General features: G+C 41.2%; 1 protein-coding gene across 2 annotated transcripts in view; it reads right to left on the reverse strand.

Annotated features, from left to right (window-relative positions):
- Nucleotides 1-16895, reverse strand: part of lonp1 (lon peptidase 1, mitochondrial) — a 46857-nt gene extending 29962 nt beyond the window's left edge. The window contains exons 1-9 of one of the 2 annotated variants that reach the window (XM_078198077.1): nucleotides 16389-16504; nucleotides 14973-15189; nucleotides 14480-14568; nucleotides 13146-13265; nucleotides 12019-12256; nucleotides 10248-10309; nucleotides 8473-8602; nucleotides 4194-4277; nucleotides 537-757 (exon numbers count right to left, since the gene is read on the reverse strand). In XM_078198077.1, the coding sequence (XP_078054203.1) occupies nucleotides 537-757; nucleotides 4194-4277; nucleotides 8473-8602; nucleotides 10248-10309; nucleotides 12019-12256; nucleotides 13146-13265; nucleotides 14480-14550 (926 nt within the window). In that variant the 5' untranslated portion in view covers nucleotides 14551-14568; nucleotides 14973-15189; nucleotides 16389-16504. Of the gene's footprint in view, nucleotides 1-536; nucleotides 758-4193; nucleotides 4278-8472; nucleotides 8603-10247; nucleotides 10310-12018; nucleotides 12257-13145; nucleotides 13266-14479; nucleotides 14569-14972; nucleotides 15190-16388 lie in introns of both variants that reach the window. The other variant, XM_078198075.1, reaches the window with a different exon arrangement.
- Between the last annotated feature and the right edge of the window lie 740 nt (nucleotides 16896-17635).

Below are 17635 nucleotides of genomic sequence, written 5' to 3' on the forward strand. Positions count from 1 at the left end.
GGCTTCTCCCCACGGCATAAGAGCTATATTTATATTAAAATAGTACTATTACGTTAAATTATACCCAGATACATCCATGGGAAAAATAGATCTAAATCCTAAATTGTGACACACACTCATGAATCATAATGATGAATTAAAACATCACTGAATATGCCACCTTATTCTTATCATGGTACTTTAAAACATTAATGATCTTTTCACAGCACTCATCATATGCATTATTAAGTGCTCTTCATACCATCTTGCCTGCCAGCTCTGAAGTTTACCTTCATGGGAACACTCAATATTTCAACCCATTGTGAAATTTCATAGCAATTTAACTGGTCATCTGCCCTTTTCCCTTTCTCCCCAGCTACACTTCACTCCTTCAACAACTCATGAGCTAGCTCCTTCACAAGCAGTCATTTTTAAACTTCAAGCTATACATTTTTCAGGTCTACAAGTAACTTAAGAGCTCAAGAAACTTTGTTTCCTTCTTAAAAACACCATGAGGTATTTGATCATGGAAAAGCTGTATTCCACAGTATTCTCACTTGAACTCAGAGGAATGATTGTCGAGCAAGTTGAGTTTGTTCAGCTCTTCATCAATAATTTCCATGACGTGCTTTGGAACAACTAGTTCCTTCAGTCGCTCCCGAAACTTCTCCTCAATGGCATCTTTATCTTCCTTCTCCAGCCCGAGTTCTTTCTTAATAATCTTCAGCTGCTCCTGGAGCAAGTACTTACGATGGGTCTGCTTTATTTTCTCTTCTACCTAAGAATTATAACACATGCACTGAGCTTTGCACAAGGTTCAGCTTTGTAATTCACTAATGCAATAACAGCAGATTTTAGAGGGTGCTTTTAGTCAGAACTTGCATTTGTGTTTTTAAGTGACAACACAATTTAAAATATTACTAATTTTTGTTGAAGAATCGCATCAAAAGTTCCTGGCAGACGTTTGTAAATACTCTGCCCTGTGTCGCATCAGGAAAGTCACATGTTCCATATCCAGTCTGGGCTGGATTAAATTAATTTGAGCCATACTAGATGCTACATTTGGCTTGAAAGTCTCTAGTTAAGAATAACATAAAAATTACACATAAACAAGTGACGTCAGGATGCCCTTAGTGATCTACACTTACACAAAAGTAAGGGCCACCGTTGCAAGGATCAGCTCTAACAGTAACCCTGGTAAAAGGCATCATCTTCAGGAGATTAGAAAGCAGGGGAACAAGATAATAAGAACATAAGAACTAGGAGCAGGAGTAGGCCATCTTGCCCCTTGAGCCTGCTCTGCCATTCAATAAGATCATGGCTGATCTTTTCATGGACTCAGCTCCACTTACCTGCCCGCTCACCATAACCCATAATTCCTTTACTGTTGAAAAATTTATCTATCCTTGCCTTAAAAACATTCAATGAGGTAGCCTCAACTGCTTCACTGGGCAGGGAATTCCACAGATTCACAACCCTTTGTGTGAAGAAGTTCCTCCTCAACTCAGTCCTAAATCTGCTTTCTCTTATTTTGAGGCTATGCCCCCTAGTTCTAGTTTCACACGCCAGTGGAAACAACTTCCCTGCTTCTATCTTATCTATTCCCTTCATAATCTTATATGTTTCTATAAGATCTCCCCTCATTCTTCTGAATTCCAATGAGTATACCCCCAGTCTAATCAGTCTCTCCTCATAAGCCAACCCTCTCAACTCGGGATTCAACCTAGTGAATCTCCTCTGCACCCCCTCCAGTGCCAGTATATCCTTTCTCAAGCAAGGGGATCAAAACTCTACACAGTACTCCAGGTGTGGCCTCACCAGCACGTTATACAGCTGCAACATAACCTCGCTGTTTTTAAACTCCATCCCTCTCGAAATGAAGGACAAAATTCCATTTGCCTTCTTAATTACCTGCTGCACCTGCAAACCAACTCGTTGTGATTCTTGCACAAGGACACCCAGGTCCCTCTCTTCCGAGAGGATCCCTAACTGCAAGATCATTAATTATTCCTGTCTCATTACACAGGAACAGATCTAGAATAGCTTGCTCCTCGTAGGTTCCATTAAATTTTTTACCATTTAAATAATAGCCTATTTTGCTGTTATTCCTACCAAAATGGATGACCTCACATTTACGAACATTGTACTCCATCTGCCAGACCCTCACCCACTCACTTAGACTATCTATAAACCTTTGCAGACTTTCAGTATCCTCTGCACACTTTGCTCTGCCACTCATCTTAGGGTCATCTGCGAATTTTGACACACTACACTTGGTCCCCAACTCCAAATCATCGATGTAAATCGCAAATAATTGCGGTCCCAACACTGATCCCTGAGGTACACCACTAGTCACTGATCGCCAACCAGAAAAACACCCATTAACCCCCACTCTTTGCTTTCTGTTAGTTAACCAATCCTCTATCCATGCTAATACATTACCCGTAACACCGTGCACCTTTATCTTATGTAGCAGTCTTTGGTGCGGCACCTTGTCAAATGCCTTCTGGAAATCCAGATACACCACATCCACAGGTTCCCCATTGTCCACTGCACATGTAAAGTTCTCAAAGAATTCCACCAAATTAGTCAGAAATGACCTTGCCTTCATGAACCCATGCTGCATCTTACCAATGGGACAATTTATATCCAGGTATCTCGCTATTTCTTCCTTGATGATAGATTCAAGCATTTCCCTACTACAGAAGTTAAGCTAACCGGCCTATAGTTACCCGCCTTTTGTCTACCTGCTTTTTTTAAACAGTGGCGTCACATTTGCTGTTTTCCAATCTGCAGGAACCACCCCAAAGTCCAGCGAATTTTGGTAAATTACCACTAATGCATTTGCTATTTCTCCCGCCATCTCTAAGTATCCTGGGATGCATTCCATCAGGACTAGGAGACTTGTCTACCTTTAGCCCCATTAACTTGCCCAATACTACCTCTTTCGTGATAATGATGGTTTCTAGGTCCTCACCTGCCATAGCCTTCCTGTCATCAATTTTTGCATGTTATTTGTGTCTTCCACTGTGAAGACTGACACAAAATACCTGTTCAATGCCTCAGCCATTTTCTCATTTCCAGTTATTACATTCCCCTTCTCATCCTCTAAAGGACCAATGTTTACTTTAGCCACTCTTTTTCATTTTATATGTTTATAGAAACTTTTGCTATTTGTTTTTATATTCTAAGCTAGTTTGCTCTCATAATCCATCTTAATTTTCTTTATAGCTTTTTTCGTGGCTTTCTGTTGACCTTTAAAGATTTCCCAATCCTCTAGGTTCCCACTTATCTATGCTACTTTGTACGCATTTTCTTTCAATTTGATATCCTCCTTTTTTCCTCAGATATCCATGGCTGATTATCTATTTTTCTATAGTCCTTCCTTATCATTGATATATACTTTTGCTGAGCACTATGAAAGGTCGCTTTGAAAGTCTTCCACTGTTCCTCAATTGTCCCACCATAAAGTTTTTGCTCCCAGTCTACCTTAGCCAATGCCTCCCTCATCCCTTTGTAGTCTCCTTTGTTTAAGCACAAGATGCTGGTATTGGATTTTAACTTCTCACACTCCATCTGTATTTTAAATGCAACCATAATGTGATCGCTTCTTCCGAGAGGATCCCTAACTGCAAGATCATTAATTATTCCTGTCTCATTACACAGGAACAGATCTAGAATAGCTTGCTCTTCGTAGGTTCCATTACATACTGTTCAAGGAAGCTATTGCGGGTACATTCTATGAACTCCTCCTCAAGGCTGCCTTGACCGACCTGGTTTGACCAATTAATATGCAGATTAAAATCCCCCATGATAATTGCTGTACCATTTTTACATGCATCAGTTATTTCTTTGTTTATTTCTCGCCCCACCATGATGTCATTTGGTGGCCTCTAGACTGCACCCATCAGTGACTTTCTCTCCTTACTATTTCTAATTTCCACCCAGATGGATTCAACCTTTTTTTTCATAGAATCTATATCATCTCTCACTACCACCCCGATGTCATCCTTAAATATCAGAGCTACACCACCTCCCTTACCTTCCTGTCGGTCCCTCCGAACAGTCTGGTACCCCTGGATATTTAACTCCCAGTTGTGACCATCCTGCAACCATGTCTCTGTAATGGCCACCAAATCATATGCGTTCGCAGTGATTTGTGCTGTCAACTCATTTACCTTGTTAATAAAAGCACAAATAAAATGTCCAGTTACCTCTCGCCCAAGACGTTGCTGCAGTTTGCTCAATTCAAACTCTTTTTTCAACAGAGAGAGTGCCTTGTAAAGTCGATTTGGAATCTAAAAGAAAAAATACACCCACCCAAGTTATTCATTTGCAGGATTTCTGCAAAATGACTCCAATAAAACCTTCAGGTCTGTATCTGCAGATTATTTTATTATTCCACAATTTGTCTTTAAATGAGGCTTTATTAGCAGAAGGAAAGAAAAAAAAAGTTATTTGGTAGTACAGAGATTGAGTATTGCTGAAAAAGACATTTTGTCAAAGCTATTCATGTTGCACTCATCTGGTCAATTGCAATAATACCAACGTCTGGGAGAAATAACAACTTTTATATTGTATGTGAGTGCTGAATAAAAAAAATAGACAATTGTGGTAAGATTGTCAAGTCAATGATAAAAGCTTGCTTTAGAAAATGTATTTGGAGACAATTTTTGAAAAATGAAAAGAGAAAAGGTGAAGAGCAGAGGTTTAGGAGGGAAGTCCAGAAAGTAGAGTTAAGACAGAGACTCTGACATCCAATGTTGGATGAAAATGGAGGAGGAGGAAGTGGACAACTGAAGAGTGCAGCACAAGCTGGAGAAATTGCATAGGTGATACAAGAACATGGAGGGATTTGAAGGAGAGGACATGAGGAAGGGGGTGGGGAATTGTGGAGAAGGAAGAAAGAGAATCAGTGGAAGACAAGTGGTGGATAACCAGGCCAGTTGAGCAGACTTTTGTATAATTTGAAAGTTTATGAAAGGTCGAGGATAGGAAGCCTGCAGAGGGGATTGTTAAATTTTAGAACTGTCTCAAGGATGAGGGAATCACCGTTATGTGGTTGGACTAGAGAAGCTTGGGTTGTACTCCTATGAGCAGTGAAAGAGATTTGATAGAGATGTTAAAATCATGCAGGATTCAGGTAAGTGTAAATAAAGAGAAGTTGTGCTAAAGAATCAGAGGTGCCATGAGGAAACATTTTTTATGCATGGAGTAGATATGATTTGGAATGCGCTGCTTGATAAAGATTCAACACTAGCATTCAAAGGGTAAGTGAATAAACACTCGGGAATAAAACATTGCAGGAATATGGGGGACAGGGGAGTTGGACTAACTGGACTGCTCTTCAAAAGAGTCAACACAAACTTGATGTGCTCAATGATATCCTTCTGTGCTGTATTGTTCTATATTTCCAGGAATTTTGATTTATATTGTAGGACTGTGTTATTGAGGTGCTGCATTTTAAAACACAAAAAGCCACTAGCTGCAACGGGGGGGGGGGTGTTGTTGATTGTTTTAGAAGATGGAAAGGATATGGCATTTGAAGCTCATTTTTAGGTGGAAGGAAATGATGTATGCAAAGGTTCTGCTTATACTACTAGTAGGAAAGGAAGAAAAGGTAATGAAATTTTATTGGGGCACCTGAAAACAAAAAAATAATTTTTTCCCAATATTTAGTTGGAGGAAGTGCTGGACTCATTTATAATTCGATATTGGATAGACAGTCTGATAGCCATGGACTGCTAATCCTGCTGAACAGTCTCCAACATAAAAATGACCATTGTCGGAGTACACTCACCTCACAAATCTTCTTCCTCTCTAATTACTTCTTCCTAACTTGTCATCTTATATTCTATTTCCAGCATGTAGAACCATAGAAAATTACAGCTCAGAAACAGGCCTTTTGGCCCTTCTGGTCTGTGCCGAACCATTTTTTGCCTAGTCCCACTGACCTGCACTTGGAACATATCCCTCCACACCCCTCTCATCCATGAACCCGTCCAAGTTTTTCTTAAATGTTAAAAGTGACCCCGCATTTACCACTTTATCCGGCAGCTCATTCCACACTCCCACCACTCTCTGCGTGAAGAAGCCCCCCCTAATATTCCCTTTAAACTTTTCTCCTTTCACCCTTAACCCATGCCCTCTGGTCTTTTTCTCCCCTAGCCTCAGCGGAAAAAGCCTGCTTGCATTCACTCTATCTATACCCATCAAAATCTTGTACACCTCTATCAAATCTCCTCTCAATCTTCTACGCTCCAGGGAATAAAGTCCCAACCTATTCAATCTCTCTCTGTAACTCAGCTTCTCAAGTCCCGGCAACATCCTTGTGAACCTTCTCTGCACTCTTTCAACCTTATTTACATCCTTCCTGTAACTAGGTGACCAAAACTATACACAATACTCCAAATTCGGCCTCACCAATGCCTTATATAACCTTACCATAACACTCCAACTTTTATACTCTGTATGTGTGTGTCAAATGTCCCCAAAAGCCATCACAAGAAGTGTGGCCTCCTCTTCAATGCTAACCTTTGATATAAAGCCCAGTTCACCCAAAACTTGGAAACAGTCCTGTATCCATATCTGAGGAAACTCGTATACCATCTGCTTTGCATCGGAGACGATGCAAGGAAACGTTAGTTTGTACAACCACCCCCACCATCAAGAGCATTTTAACATTGTGTTTCTCTGAACTATCCTCTCTTGCTCACAAGTTTAATGTATATTGTTCTATACCATCCTCCCTATATCCTTATCATAACGAAGCAGTGCATGCTCTCCAGGTTGAACTCATTCTAAGAACTGTGAAGTTCCTAACCTTCTACAGGATTTTTAAACCTAAGCAATATTTCACCCAATCACTATCTAATTTAGTTCAGCTTCTCATTCTCTTAAATCTTAATGTCCTGTACTGCAAATCATGCTCCTTTATTTCAGATGCTCAATTTAAATTTAAAGGAAAAAAAATGGTCCTCTTTCTCACATTTCTTGATTACTCTAATTTCATTTATGCTGTCTGCTTCAAAATCCTTCCCTGGACACATGCACCACAAATCTATTAACATTTGGAATGGAAAAGTTCTTTGACTTTCCTTCTTACTCAACTTCCTCATTTTAACTTGTGCCCCATGAGATTGGAACCTCAATGACAACTTTGGCCAACTCACTTCTTCATCTTGATAACAACTGATTCATCTTTATCCAGATGAACTGGCTATATGTGACGCCAGTTCCAAAACAATGTGGTTGAATAACACAATCACAGAACTGTAACAGCACAGAAAGCCATTCGTCCATCCCGTTTGCACTAGCTCTCCAAACGAGCATTATGACTTCCTGCCATTTTCTTGCCTTTCCCCATACCATTGCACATTGTTTCTATTCAAGTAATCATCTAGTCTTAACATCCACCTGAAATGGCATAACAAGCTATTCTATTGCATTAAACCATTATGGTTGTTCAAGACAGATGCCCATCATCATCTTGAGGTAAACTGAGAACAGGCAATAAATGCTGATCTTGCCAGCAACATCCACAATGTGACTCGTGTGCCTCTTTAAAGAGCATTGAAAGCAGAGCAGCAGAGTGCTCCTGCTGAAATTTAATCAATTCTTTACAAACATAAATAAAATAGGAAATTGGGAAACCTGGAGATGATGGCCATGATTCTCCCATCGCGACCCGCAACTTTTCTGGCGGGTCACGGTGGGAGATGTGCGTCACCGGCCTTATTCCGTGTGCATGCGTCGGGAATGCATACGCATCTCACAGAGCCGGCGAACAGACCGCGCTGGAAACAGTGGGAAGGCAGATAAGTAATTTGAATCTTTTTTTTTTTTTAAATGTTTTAAATGTCGTTTAAATCTAATTATCGGGAACTTACCAGTCCTGATTGAATCTCCCACCCCGCCAGGAGTACTTCATTCCGGCGGGGTTTAGAGTAGCTCCCCACGTTCGGGGAACTAGCAGGAGACCCCACCAGAATGAAGGGGGGGCAACTGGGGCCCCCCTGGGGGGAGGGGGTGTTGGGCAGCAGGGGTGGTGCTCCCTGGGCATGGGCACTCTGGCAGTGCCAGCCTGTGCCCCCGAGCACTGCCCGAGTAAAGTGCCCATGCGTACCGGCAGTGCCTATTGTGGGCAGGGCCAATCAATGGGGTGTGTGTGTGTGTGTGTGGGGGGGGGGGGGGGGGGGACCCAGGTTGGCCAGCGATCGGGCTGGCTAGCAAATGGGGAGTCTGACAGATCGGGGCCACTGCGCATGCGCAGAGTTCCAGAACTGTCAGACTCTGGTGTGAATAGGCCCTGCCCCCTGGGTTTTTAATGATATTCATGACTGGGACCTCTACAGTGCACAGAGTGGGGAGATTCAGGCGAGAAGCTGAATTGACAAAACAGTCAGGATCTAGAACAGTTTTCCTGCCAATTCAGCGCTTTTGGGAGAGTTGCGGCTGATTTTTCTATCTGAACAACCTGAACTGACATCTTACATTGGTCTCCTCCAGCACTTCTTGTAGCTCATGTGATTCTGCACCTGTGAGTGCTGCTCCCATGTCACTCAAATAAATCGGGTTGTCCACTACCCTCTGTCCGGCCTGCATCATCTGAAGCACTGACTCTCTGAAAAGAAAGTGTAGAAATGAACACTTTTTTTTTGAATGAAAGTAAGTAACTTCAAATTAAAAACCATTAATGTTCCAACAAATTCTGGAGAACATGCAGCAATATTTGCAATTAAACAATTTACCATAACTATTTGCATCAATAACAATAACAGTACCTCGTAATACACATGTACAAGAGAATAGCTTCCACTATTAAAAGCACAGGAGCCAAATGTTCTATTGACTTCATCTGTCTCATCAAAATGGCCAGGATTTCACTCAGTGGCAAAGCAACAGCACTCACCACTGACCTCAAAGAAAGCCAGCCACAAAGATCTGTGATCTCCATGGCATAGAATTTCCTTTTCCTGATGTTGGTTTGAATCTGGTACCAAATTCAGGGGATGCCCAGGAGCACAGTGCCATCACCAAGCAGAGTAAGCAGCCAATCACCTTAAAAGTATTAGAACAAAGAACAAAGAACAGTACAGCACAGGAAACAGGCCCTTCGGCCCTCCAAGCCTGTGCCGCTCCTTGGTCCAACTAGACCAATCGTTTGTATCCCTCCATTCCCAGGCTGCTCATGTGACTATCCAGGTAAGTCTTAAACGATGTCAGTGTGCCTGCCTCCACCACCCTACTTGGCAGCGCATTCCAGGCCCCCACTACCCTCTGTGTAAAAAACATCCCTCTAATATCTGAGTTATACTTCGCCCCTCTCACCTTGAGCCTGTGACCCCTCGTGATCGTCACCTCCGACCTGGGAAAAAGCTTCCCACCGTTCACCCTATCTATCCCCTTCATAATTTTGTACACCTCTATTAGATCTCCCCTCATTCTCCGTCTTTCCAGGGAGAACAACCCCAGTTTACCCAATCTCTCCTCATAGCTAAGACCCTCCATACAAACCTTCTCTGCACTCTCTCTAACGCCTCCACGTCCTTCTGGTAGTGCGGCGACCAGAACTGGACGCAGTACTCCAAATGTGGCCTAACCAGTGTTCTATACAGCTGCATCATCAGACTCCAGCTTTTATACTCTATACCCCGTCCTATAAAGGCAAGCATACCATATGCCTTCTTCACCACCTTCTCCACCTGTGTTGCCACCTTCAAGGATTTGTGGACTTGCACACCTAGGTCCCTCTGTGTTTCTATACTCCTGATGACTCTGCCATTTATTGTATAACTCCTCCCTACATTATTTCTTCCAAAATGCATCACTTCGCATTTATCCGGATTAAACTCCATCTGTCACCTCTCCACCCAATTTTCCAGCCTATCTATATTCTGCTGTATTGCCCGACAATGCTCTTCGCTATCCGCAAGTCCAGCCATCTTCGTGTCATCCGCAAAACAGAGCAAACCACAAGTAAAATGCACCAATTATCCTTCACTTTCAATTAAATTTTTAATTCACTTAACTTTAACTTCTCTCCTGAGATTTTAAAATTGCTCACGTCCTCACCTCCCACAGTCTTTCTTTCCTCCTACAAGCTATTGAATTTTAAATCCCAAACTTGGCATGATCTAATCACTACTTTTCAACTTAATTCCTCTTTTTGAGTAGGTTCTCAATTGCAAAAAAGTCTAGAAAAGGCATGAACAGGAAGTTTAAAATGATGCCGTTGTCCGATTATGCACAAATGTTCGAACACTTACCTATAAAGTGGATTCAGAGCAATGATGTCACGAATTGTTTTCACAATTTCAGCTGTAAGTGCCTGTTAAGGAACGTCAGACATTATTCAATGTATGCTCGTTGAAAGTTATTATTTCATATTGCAAAACAATTAAACTATGATTTGTACACTTTTGCACTTTGCAATTTAAATGCTTCGATGTAGATTGTGTGGTGAGAGCAGACTATGGAACCACAGAGCAGGGACATCTGTGCTGAAGACCTCAGCCACAGAAGCAATTAATCATCTGTGCCTCTGGGCTAGTAAGGGAAGGGCAAGTCAAATCAAGAGTTCCTGCAATCAGTGTGATGGGTGACACGTGGCACAGCGGTTAGCACTGCTGCCTCATAGCACCAGGAACCTGGGTTCAATTCCCGCCTTGGGTGACTGTATGCGGAGTTTGCACATTCTCCCCGTGTCTGCGTGGGTTTCCTCCGGGTGCCCCAGTTTCCTCCCACACTCCAAAGATGTGCGGATTAAGTTGATTGGCCATGCTAAATTAACCCTTAGTGTCAGGGGGATTAGCAGGGTAAATACGTGGGGATATGGGGATAGGGCCTGGGTGGGATTGTTGTTGGTGCAGGGCCGAATGGTCTCCTTCTGCACTGTAGGGATTCTACGATCTATGATTCTAGTGTATTTGAAGAAATGGTGTTTGCAGATGTCAGGTGAGCACAAGATAAAGCTCAGTTCTGATACCTTCGATGGCCAAACACACATATACGATTTCACTGACATCTCCACAATTTGTCCAAAATTCTGAAGGTTGCTCGGTATCGTGAATTCACAAATAGCAAGACATCATACATAGGAAATAGAAGCAGGAAGCAGTCATTCGGCCCTTCGAGCATGCTCCACAATTCATTTTGATCATAGCTGATCATCAAATTCAATACCTTGATCCCACCTCTCCCCCATATCCATTGATCCCTTTAGTCTCAAGAGCTATATCTAATTCCTTCTTGAAATCACATAACATTCTGGCCTCAACTACGTTCTGCAGTAGTGAATTCCACGGATTCACCACTCTGTGGGTGAAGGAATTTCTCCACACCTCAGTCCTAAAAGGTTTACCCCTTATCCTCAAACTATGACCCCTAGTTTTGGACTTTCCCACCATTGGGAACATTCTTTCTAAATCTACTGTCTAATTTTGTTAGAATATTATAAGTTCCTATGAGATCCCCTGTCACTCTTCTAAACTCCAACGAACATAATCCTAACCAATTTAGTCTCTCCTCAAATGACAGTCCTACCATCCCAGGAATCAGCCTAGGAAACCTTTGTCACACTTCTTCTATATCAAGAGCATTCTTCTCAAATACGGAAACCAAAACTGCACACAATACTCCATTGGCTTCACCAATGCTCTATATTACAGTAAAACATTCCTATCCCTATACTCAAATCCTCTCGTTATGAAGGCCAACACACCTTCTTTACTGCCTGCTGTACCTACATGCTTACTTTCAGCGACTAATGCATGAGGGCACCAAGGTCTCATTGTGTATCCAACTCTCTCAATTTACACCTATTTAATTAATCGGTCTTCCTATTTTTTCTACCGATGTGGATAACCTCGCATTAACCTCATTACTTCAGATTTTTATTCGCTAAAGAAGTTAATTGAAGGAAAACATGTTTAAACACTAACATGGGAACCCTGTATTAAGAGAACATAACCGAAGATAGCATACTTAAATGATTTTGGAAAGATTTGTATCACCCAAAGTTTTCCTTTTGCAACTTACTTTGACCTGTTCCGTGACCTGAAAGTCCTCATGGATAACATTTTCCACTTCTACCATCAGCAGTTCACCCAATGGAGGTATAAGTGACTCTACTGTCATATCCACTTCTGAGAGTTTGCCATCTGATTCATCAATACTGTGATGTTTTTGTTTGCGCTGAGCTTTGTGTTGATTCTGCTCAAATTCTGCAGGAACTATTTCATCAGCACTTACTTCCAGCTGTCTATTTAATTGGATTCTAGGGAACAAAATCAAGAATCTTTTGGGTCCAATGCATAGGTCAAGAAAAAGCATCAAAGAAACCAATAATCTAAAAACTGACCAGTTTAAAAGCAGCAACTTTGGTTTGGTGGTAATACACTTTCCTCTGAAATCAGAAGGCTGTGGGTTCAAGTCCCATTTTTAACATTTCACTAATGCTTCTTTTGGCTTTTAACACTTAGACACACTCAGTGGTTGCAGCTGTATAAATGCAAGATCTCCCCTAACACCGCAACAGGATTGGGAAAATGTTCCAATCTAAATTGGAGCTCGAAATTGAAACAGAGAAATGTGTTTCGGTGGCAGAGAGGGCAGACGATTAAGAATTTAAGAGTATACACAGTTGTAATGTTAAAGCTATAAAATTAAATTAGGAAATTTAAACAAAAAACTTGTTTTCCAGGAATTGTAGAATAAATCCAAAAGTGGTGATGGAACAGAAGAGGTCATTCAGAAAAGGGACATCATACCAAGGAAACTGATTGGCAAGGAAAGGTAGTCTAGTTCAGCCATTAGTTTTTTAAAAATCCAAACTTTAATCCATTATGTTTACATATATGAGGAGATCCTAATGCAATTTGTACTAATATTTCTTGTATGTATTCTACTGTCTGCTAGAATTATTGAGTAAACCTGATTGCAGATTGGATTTAACCAATAATTTTATCATCATTGATTAGGACCAATTCTGTACAAATTTTATTTAACTACTCCAATGGGGGAAATTATAAATTAAAATATAATCCACACTACTTGACTTGGTGGTTTATGATACATCAGTTAGTAAAAGACAATTGTAAAAGATGCAAATTTTCAGTTCGTCATACGGTTAGAAATCAAGGAACTTAATCTGACGTGTAACTTACCTTCTGTGTCCCATTACTATCATCCGCAATCTATCTCCCAAATCTTGCATCTCATGGATCTGGACAAATGTTCCTATCTTGTAAATCTCAGCCAAGCTTTCAACTGTATCAGATTCATTGCTGTGAATTTACAGAATCAAAACAAAACTTAGCAACACTACAAGCTTCTCGGTTTCGTACTGTTCTTTCAGACCAAAAGCAAGCTGCAACAGAAATGTTAAGACAGTTTGAAAATAAATCATTGGCTGTACTCTATTAAAAGGTTACTTTATATTCTTTATTTAAATACTGATTGCAAGTCAACTTAATCCAAGGGTCAAAGTGAAAGTCAAAGTACGACTTCAGGAGAAGTGGGAAGAAAGTTGTAGAAGTAAAAGGTCAAGGAAAAATACTGTTAGTTTCATTCCACTTTGACCCTTGGATTAAGTTGTAGATAATCACAAACCAATCACCCTGGGCCAATTGTCATGTGAGCTGGATGGTGCATTAACAATTTTTCAACTACACTGCTAAGGACTGGAGTGAGAGGAGGATTTACGGATGGCAACACAACCAATTGTCCTCATCGTAGAGGTAGGGAACTTTCCAGCAAAAATCACTGAATGAGGATCAGGAATGAAAACTTAAAATTGATTTCCTCATCTCATCTAAGACACGTATTGCAACTTGGCACCAGTTGAGATCAGCCAATTCAACACAGACCAGGGGACACACATGGGTTCATTATGATCTACCAGGCTATTCTAACTCACTGGATAAACTTACTGAGCGTTTAGGGGAGTCAACACAACTGAAAAACACAGAGTTAATTACTATATTACTCTTATCTGTGCTAATATTAATTCTGTGTTCAAGGGGGAGTTAGTAAGTTAAGTTTAAATCGAAAATAGTAGAACAGGAAGTGGTGGTCTATTCATTTTAGTTGAAGACAAGTGTTTGTGTAAAATAGATTTCATATCTATAACCAGATAAACCATTAAAAGGGCTGACCAACTTGTAACAAGACTGCTCAGACCTTCTCAGTGCAAATGTTTATTGTCCTGTATTGCTAGCAATGATCCATTTTCTATTTTTACAGCCCTACATGAATCTTAGAATCATACAGCACATTTGGTCCATCATATTTGTGCCAAATCTTTAAAATCCAATTATTCCCACACCCATGCTTTTCCCATAGTTCAGCAAGTTTCAGAGTCCGGGTACTAGAACTGTAATTTAAATAGAACTTCTCTTGTAATGCTGTTTCCTCCCTCCGTTACACATTACAGGAGCCTGTGTAATGTCTAAACACATTGATGTTAGTGCAAACTATCAAGGGCCAAAACATCACTTACTTGTCATCTTTTTTAAGAAATACGCCTGCGTATGGCTGAGTCAAACGTACTTTTCTTCGAAGGAGTTCCATTAACTTTTTATTCTTAACCTATAAAAAAGGGAGTGAATATTCATATTACTGACTCACCAGTTCAAAAATCTAAGACATGCAGTTTAATCTCCAAATAAAAACAGCAACATTTCATTAACTTAATTCTAAAAACTGTCAACCACTGGTCTTCAGAAGATATATTTTGCAGGTCGGTAAGCACACATGGGGCATTTGTCGTATTAGCACTTGCTACAGTATCGCTTTATAAGTGCTAGATCAGACAGGTTTACCCTAAATGTGAGCTGGAATTTGACCCTCACACACTCTAATGATCATCTTTATTAAATGCTCAATATTTTAAATGATCTATTTATTGTTTTAATTTTGCTCAGGAGGCTGTTTTTATCTTCATACCCGAACATCTTATTGAAATTCATGTTTTAAATGTGCCCAAGCCTCACCTTTATGAAATGTGCTCATCGGACTCTGTAGTGAGAAAAAAAATTGAAACGTGGCCCCTCATACAAAAAGGCTCAACAAGTCTGTCCTAGATGCTTTTAAGTAGCTCAACTTAGCAGCCATTTTTCCTGTGTGACTCAAATGCTTTAAATGGCTATGTGCCAGAAGGCATCACAATCCTCTCTTCACATGGATAATGATCCAGATCACTCCTTAATACTGGAATGACAAAGACAATAAATTCAGCAGAGACCAAAGATCACACCTGCTTCCCTGGTCTGTATAATTCAGTCGTACAACGAGTACTTTATTCAGCTGCATAACTATCTTGAATGTAATACAATATGTTCTAAACTATGGCATATTTGATAACACATTTTCATTTTAAAATTTAAATCAATGTCATTAAATTATTTAGATGCCATTGCTTATCTCCAATTTTGTTGTCCTTTGAAAGTAACTTTCATGCTCATCAGTTGGGATGCTAAGTTTAAAAAGGGAATACTAGGAGAAAGATTGGACGACTGTTCATTTTAGCTGGAGATATACAAGTTCTTGCACAAGATAGATTACATGGGCAGATAAATCGGCTATTCACAAGGCTAGCCATAACTCACTTGTAGACTCAAAGCTCTAGCCAAGGGCAATGATCAGCTCATCAGCAAACAGGAATTTTTCACTGTTCATTCAACAACAATGGCTGTCTTCTTCTAATTTCTTAGCAAACGGATTACGAAAAATATTGCATGAGTCATCAGTCCAAAACTGGAGAATAAGGTACTGGCCATTAGGGAGGTTGACTAAGCGTTTCCACATTTTACTCATTGTGGATTACTGCAACCGATTATTTGTAAAGGAATTAGTGCAACATTCTACCAAACATTATTTGCATTTTTTTAATTAGAGATATTCGAATCAATTCCCATGGACTCGCAATTGCTCGTCAACTGCGCATCTGATGCAACTCCATGTAAAGTACACTCTGTACATCATTGCGTCACAGCAACTTTATTCAGTTAAGGCAATGGATACAATCCCTCCTTGCTGATGCCAAGTCACGTTTCCCACCGAAAGTGATTAAAAGGATGTTAAAATGTGCGACATTGAATCTCATATTAAGAATAATCAAAAAGAGATCTTTAAGTTTCAAAATGAAAATTATATTGGGAATTGTTAAATGCTTAAAAATAGTCTGGGATGAAACCATTATAGGGTTTCCCGTTTAAATCTACTCAAAGAAATATTTTGCATCTAATGTTTATTAGTGCCATTGTGTCATGCCCACTAATAATTGTGCCTGATAGATCACATATAGCAAAGCCACTGTCTAAAACTTAGTAAAGCCAAAAGAATCCCACCAGAGAAATAGAAGCGCACGATTTAAATTCTAACTTGCTAAAACGCCATAAGATTCCTACCTCAATAATTTTAATAAACCTGGGGAACACCGGGTTCCTGGTGACTGCGATCAGGGGGACATTGGGGAAAACATCTGGTACGATCATAGGAGAGAGGGCGGTCATGGCAGGGGCCATACCAGCAGCCCCTTCCCCACCCCCGCCATCCCCGGCCCCGTCTTCCACACCATCGTCGCCAGTGTGGACCGAGTCGCCGCTGCCCTTCTCACTGAAATCCTGGAAGCTGCGGGCCTGCTGGAATCGGGGGTGGAACTGGAGTGGCAGGCTTGCCTTCTGGCCACTGGCGCAGGCCGCTCTGGTCACCCTGGTTACCGTCCAGCGCCGGCCGCAGTGCCGCAGGCCCTCGGGCGCCACCGAATGGAAGCGCTTCGTTGAGCGGGCAAGGCCGACTGGAGCCGAGCTGGTAACCGTGGCGAGGGATCGGAGCGCCTGTCTGCGACATATGAAACCCAGCCGCATGTAGGCTGACATCTTGGTTACAACTCAATTCCCACCCTGCGTCTCGGTGAGGAGGAGAGAAACCTGATTGGCTCGATTCTGATAGGCTGCTTGCAAGCGCCGCAGGAGGCCACTCAGCCCAGCGAGTCGCTGCTAGCTCGCTGCAAGGGTAACTCAGCTCGTCCCACTTCCCCGCGCCTATCCCCTCCAAATCATACTTCTTTTTTTCTGTTTAGGTCATCTAATTCTCCTTTCATACCCACCATACAACTTTCAGACAAATATAAAGGCTGTATATATACTGTGGATGCTGGAATCTGAAACAACAATAGCAAATACTGGAAAAGCTCAGCAGGTCTGACAGCATATGTGGAGAGAGAGTAGAACCACCGATGCTGTAAGAGCTGCAGAGTTTTTTCAGCATTTTCTGTTTTCGGCCGTTGTAATCAAGGAATACAAGTTAATCATTAATGGTGATTTCGTCCTGCAGGCTGGGGGTACCTTTCAGCCCCTCTAGTCGGAACAATTGTATACTGGTTGTCCCAGCATTAGCGTCAAATTAATTAATAGTAACAAGATTGTGCCATTGTACTGTGCACTTATGGAGTCTGTATCCTACCATTCCCATCCTATTCATGTATTCGTCTAGTTGCCCCTTAAACGCCACTATCATTCCTGCTCCCACCACCTCCCCGGGCAGCGTGTTCCAGACATTTACCACCTTGTGTGTAAAAAAACTTGCCTCACACATCTCCTCTAAATCTTTCGCTACGCACCTTAAACCTATGCCCCCTAGTACTTGACTTTTC

The sequence above is a fragment of the Mustelus asterias genome, chromosome 26, assembly GCF_964213995.1.
Source record: "Mustelus asterias chromosome 26, sMusAst1.hap1.1, whole genome shotgun sequence".
Taxonomy (NCBI): Eukaryota; Metazoa; Chordata; class Chondrichthyes; order Carcharhiniformes; family Triakidae; genus Mustelus; species Mustelus asterias.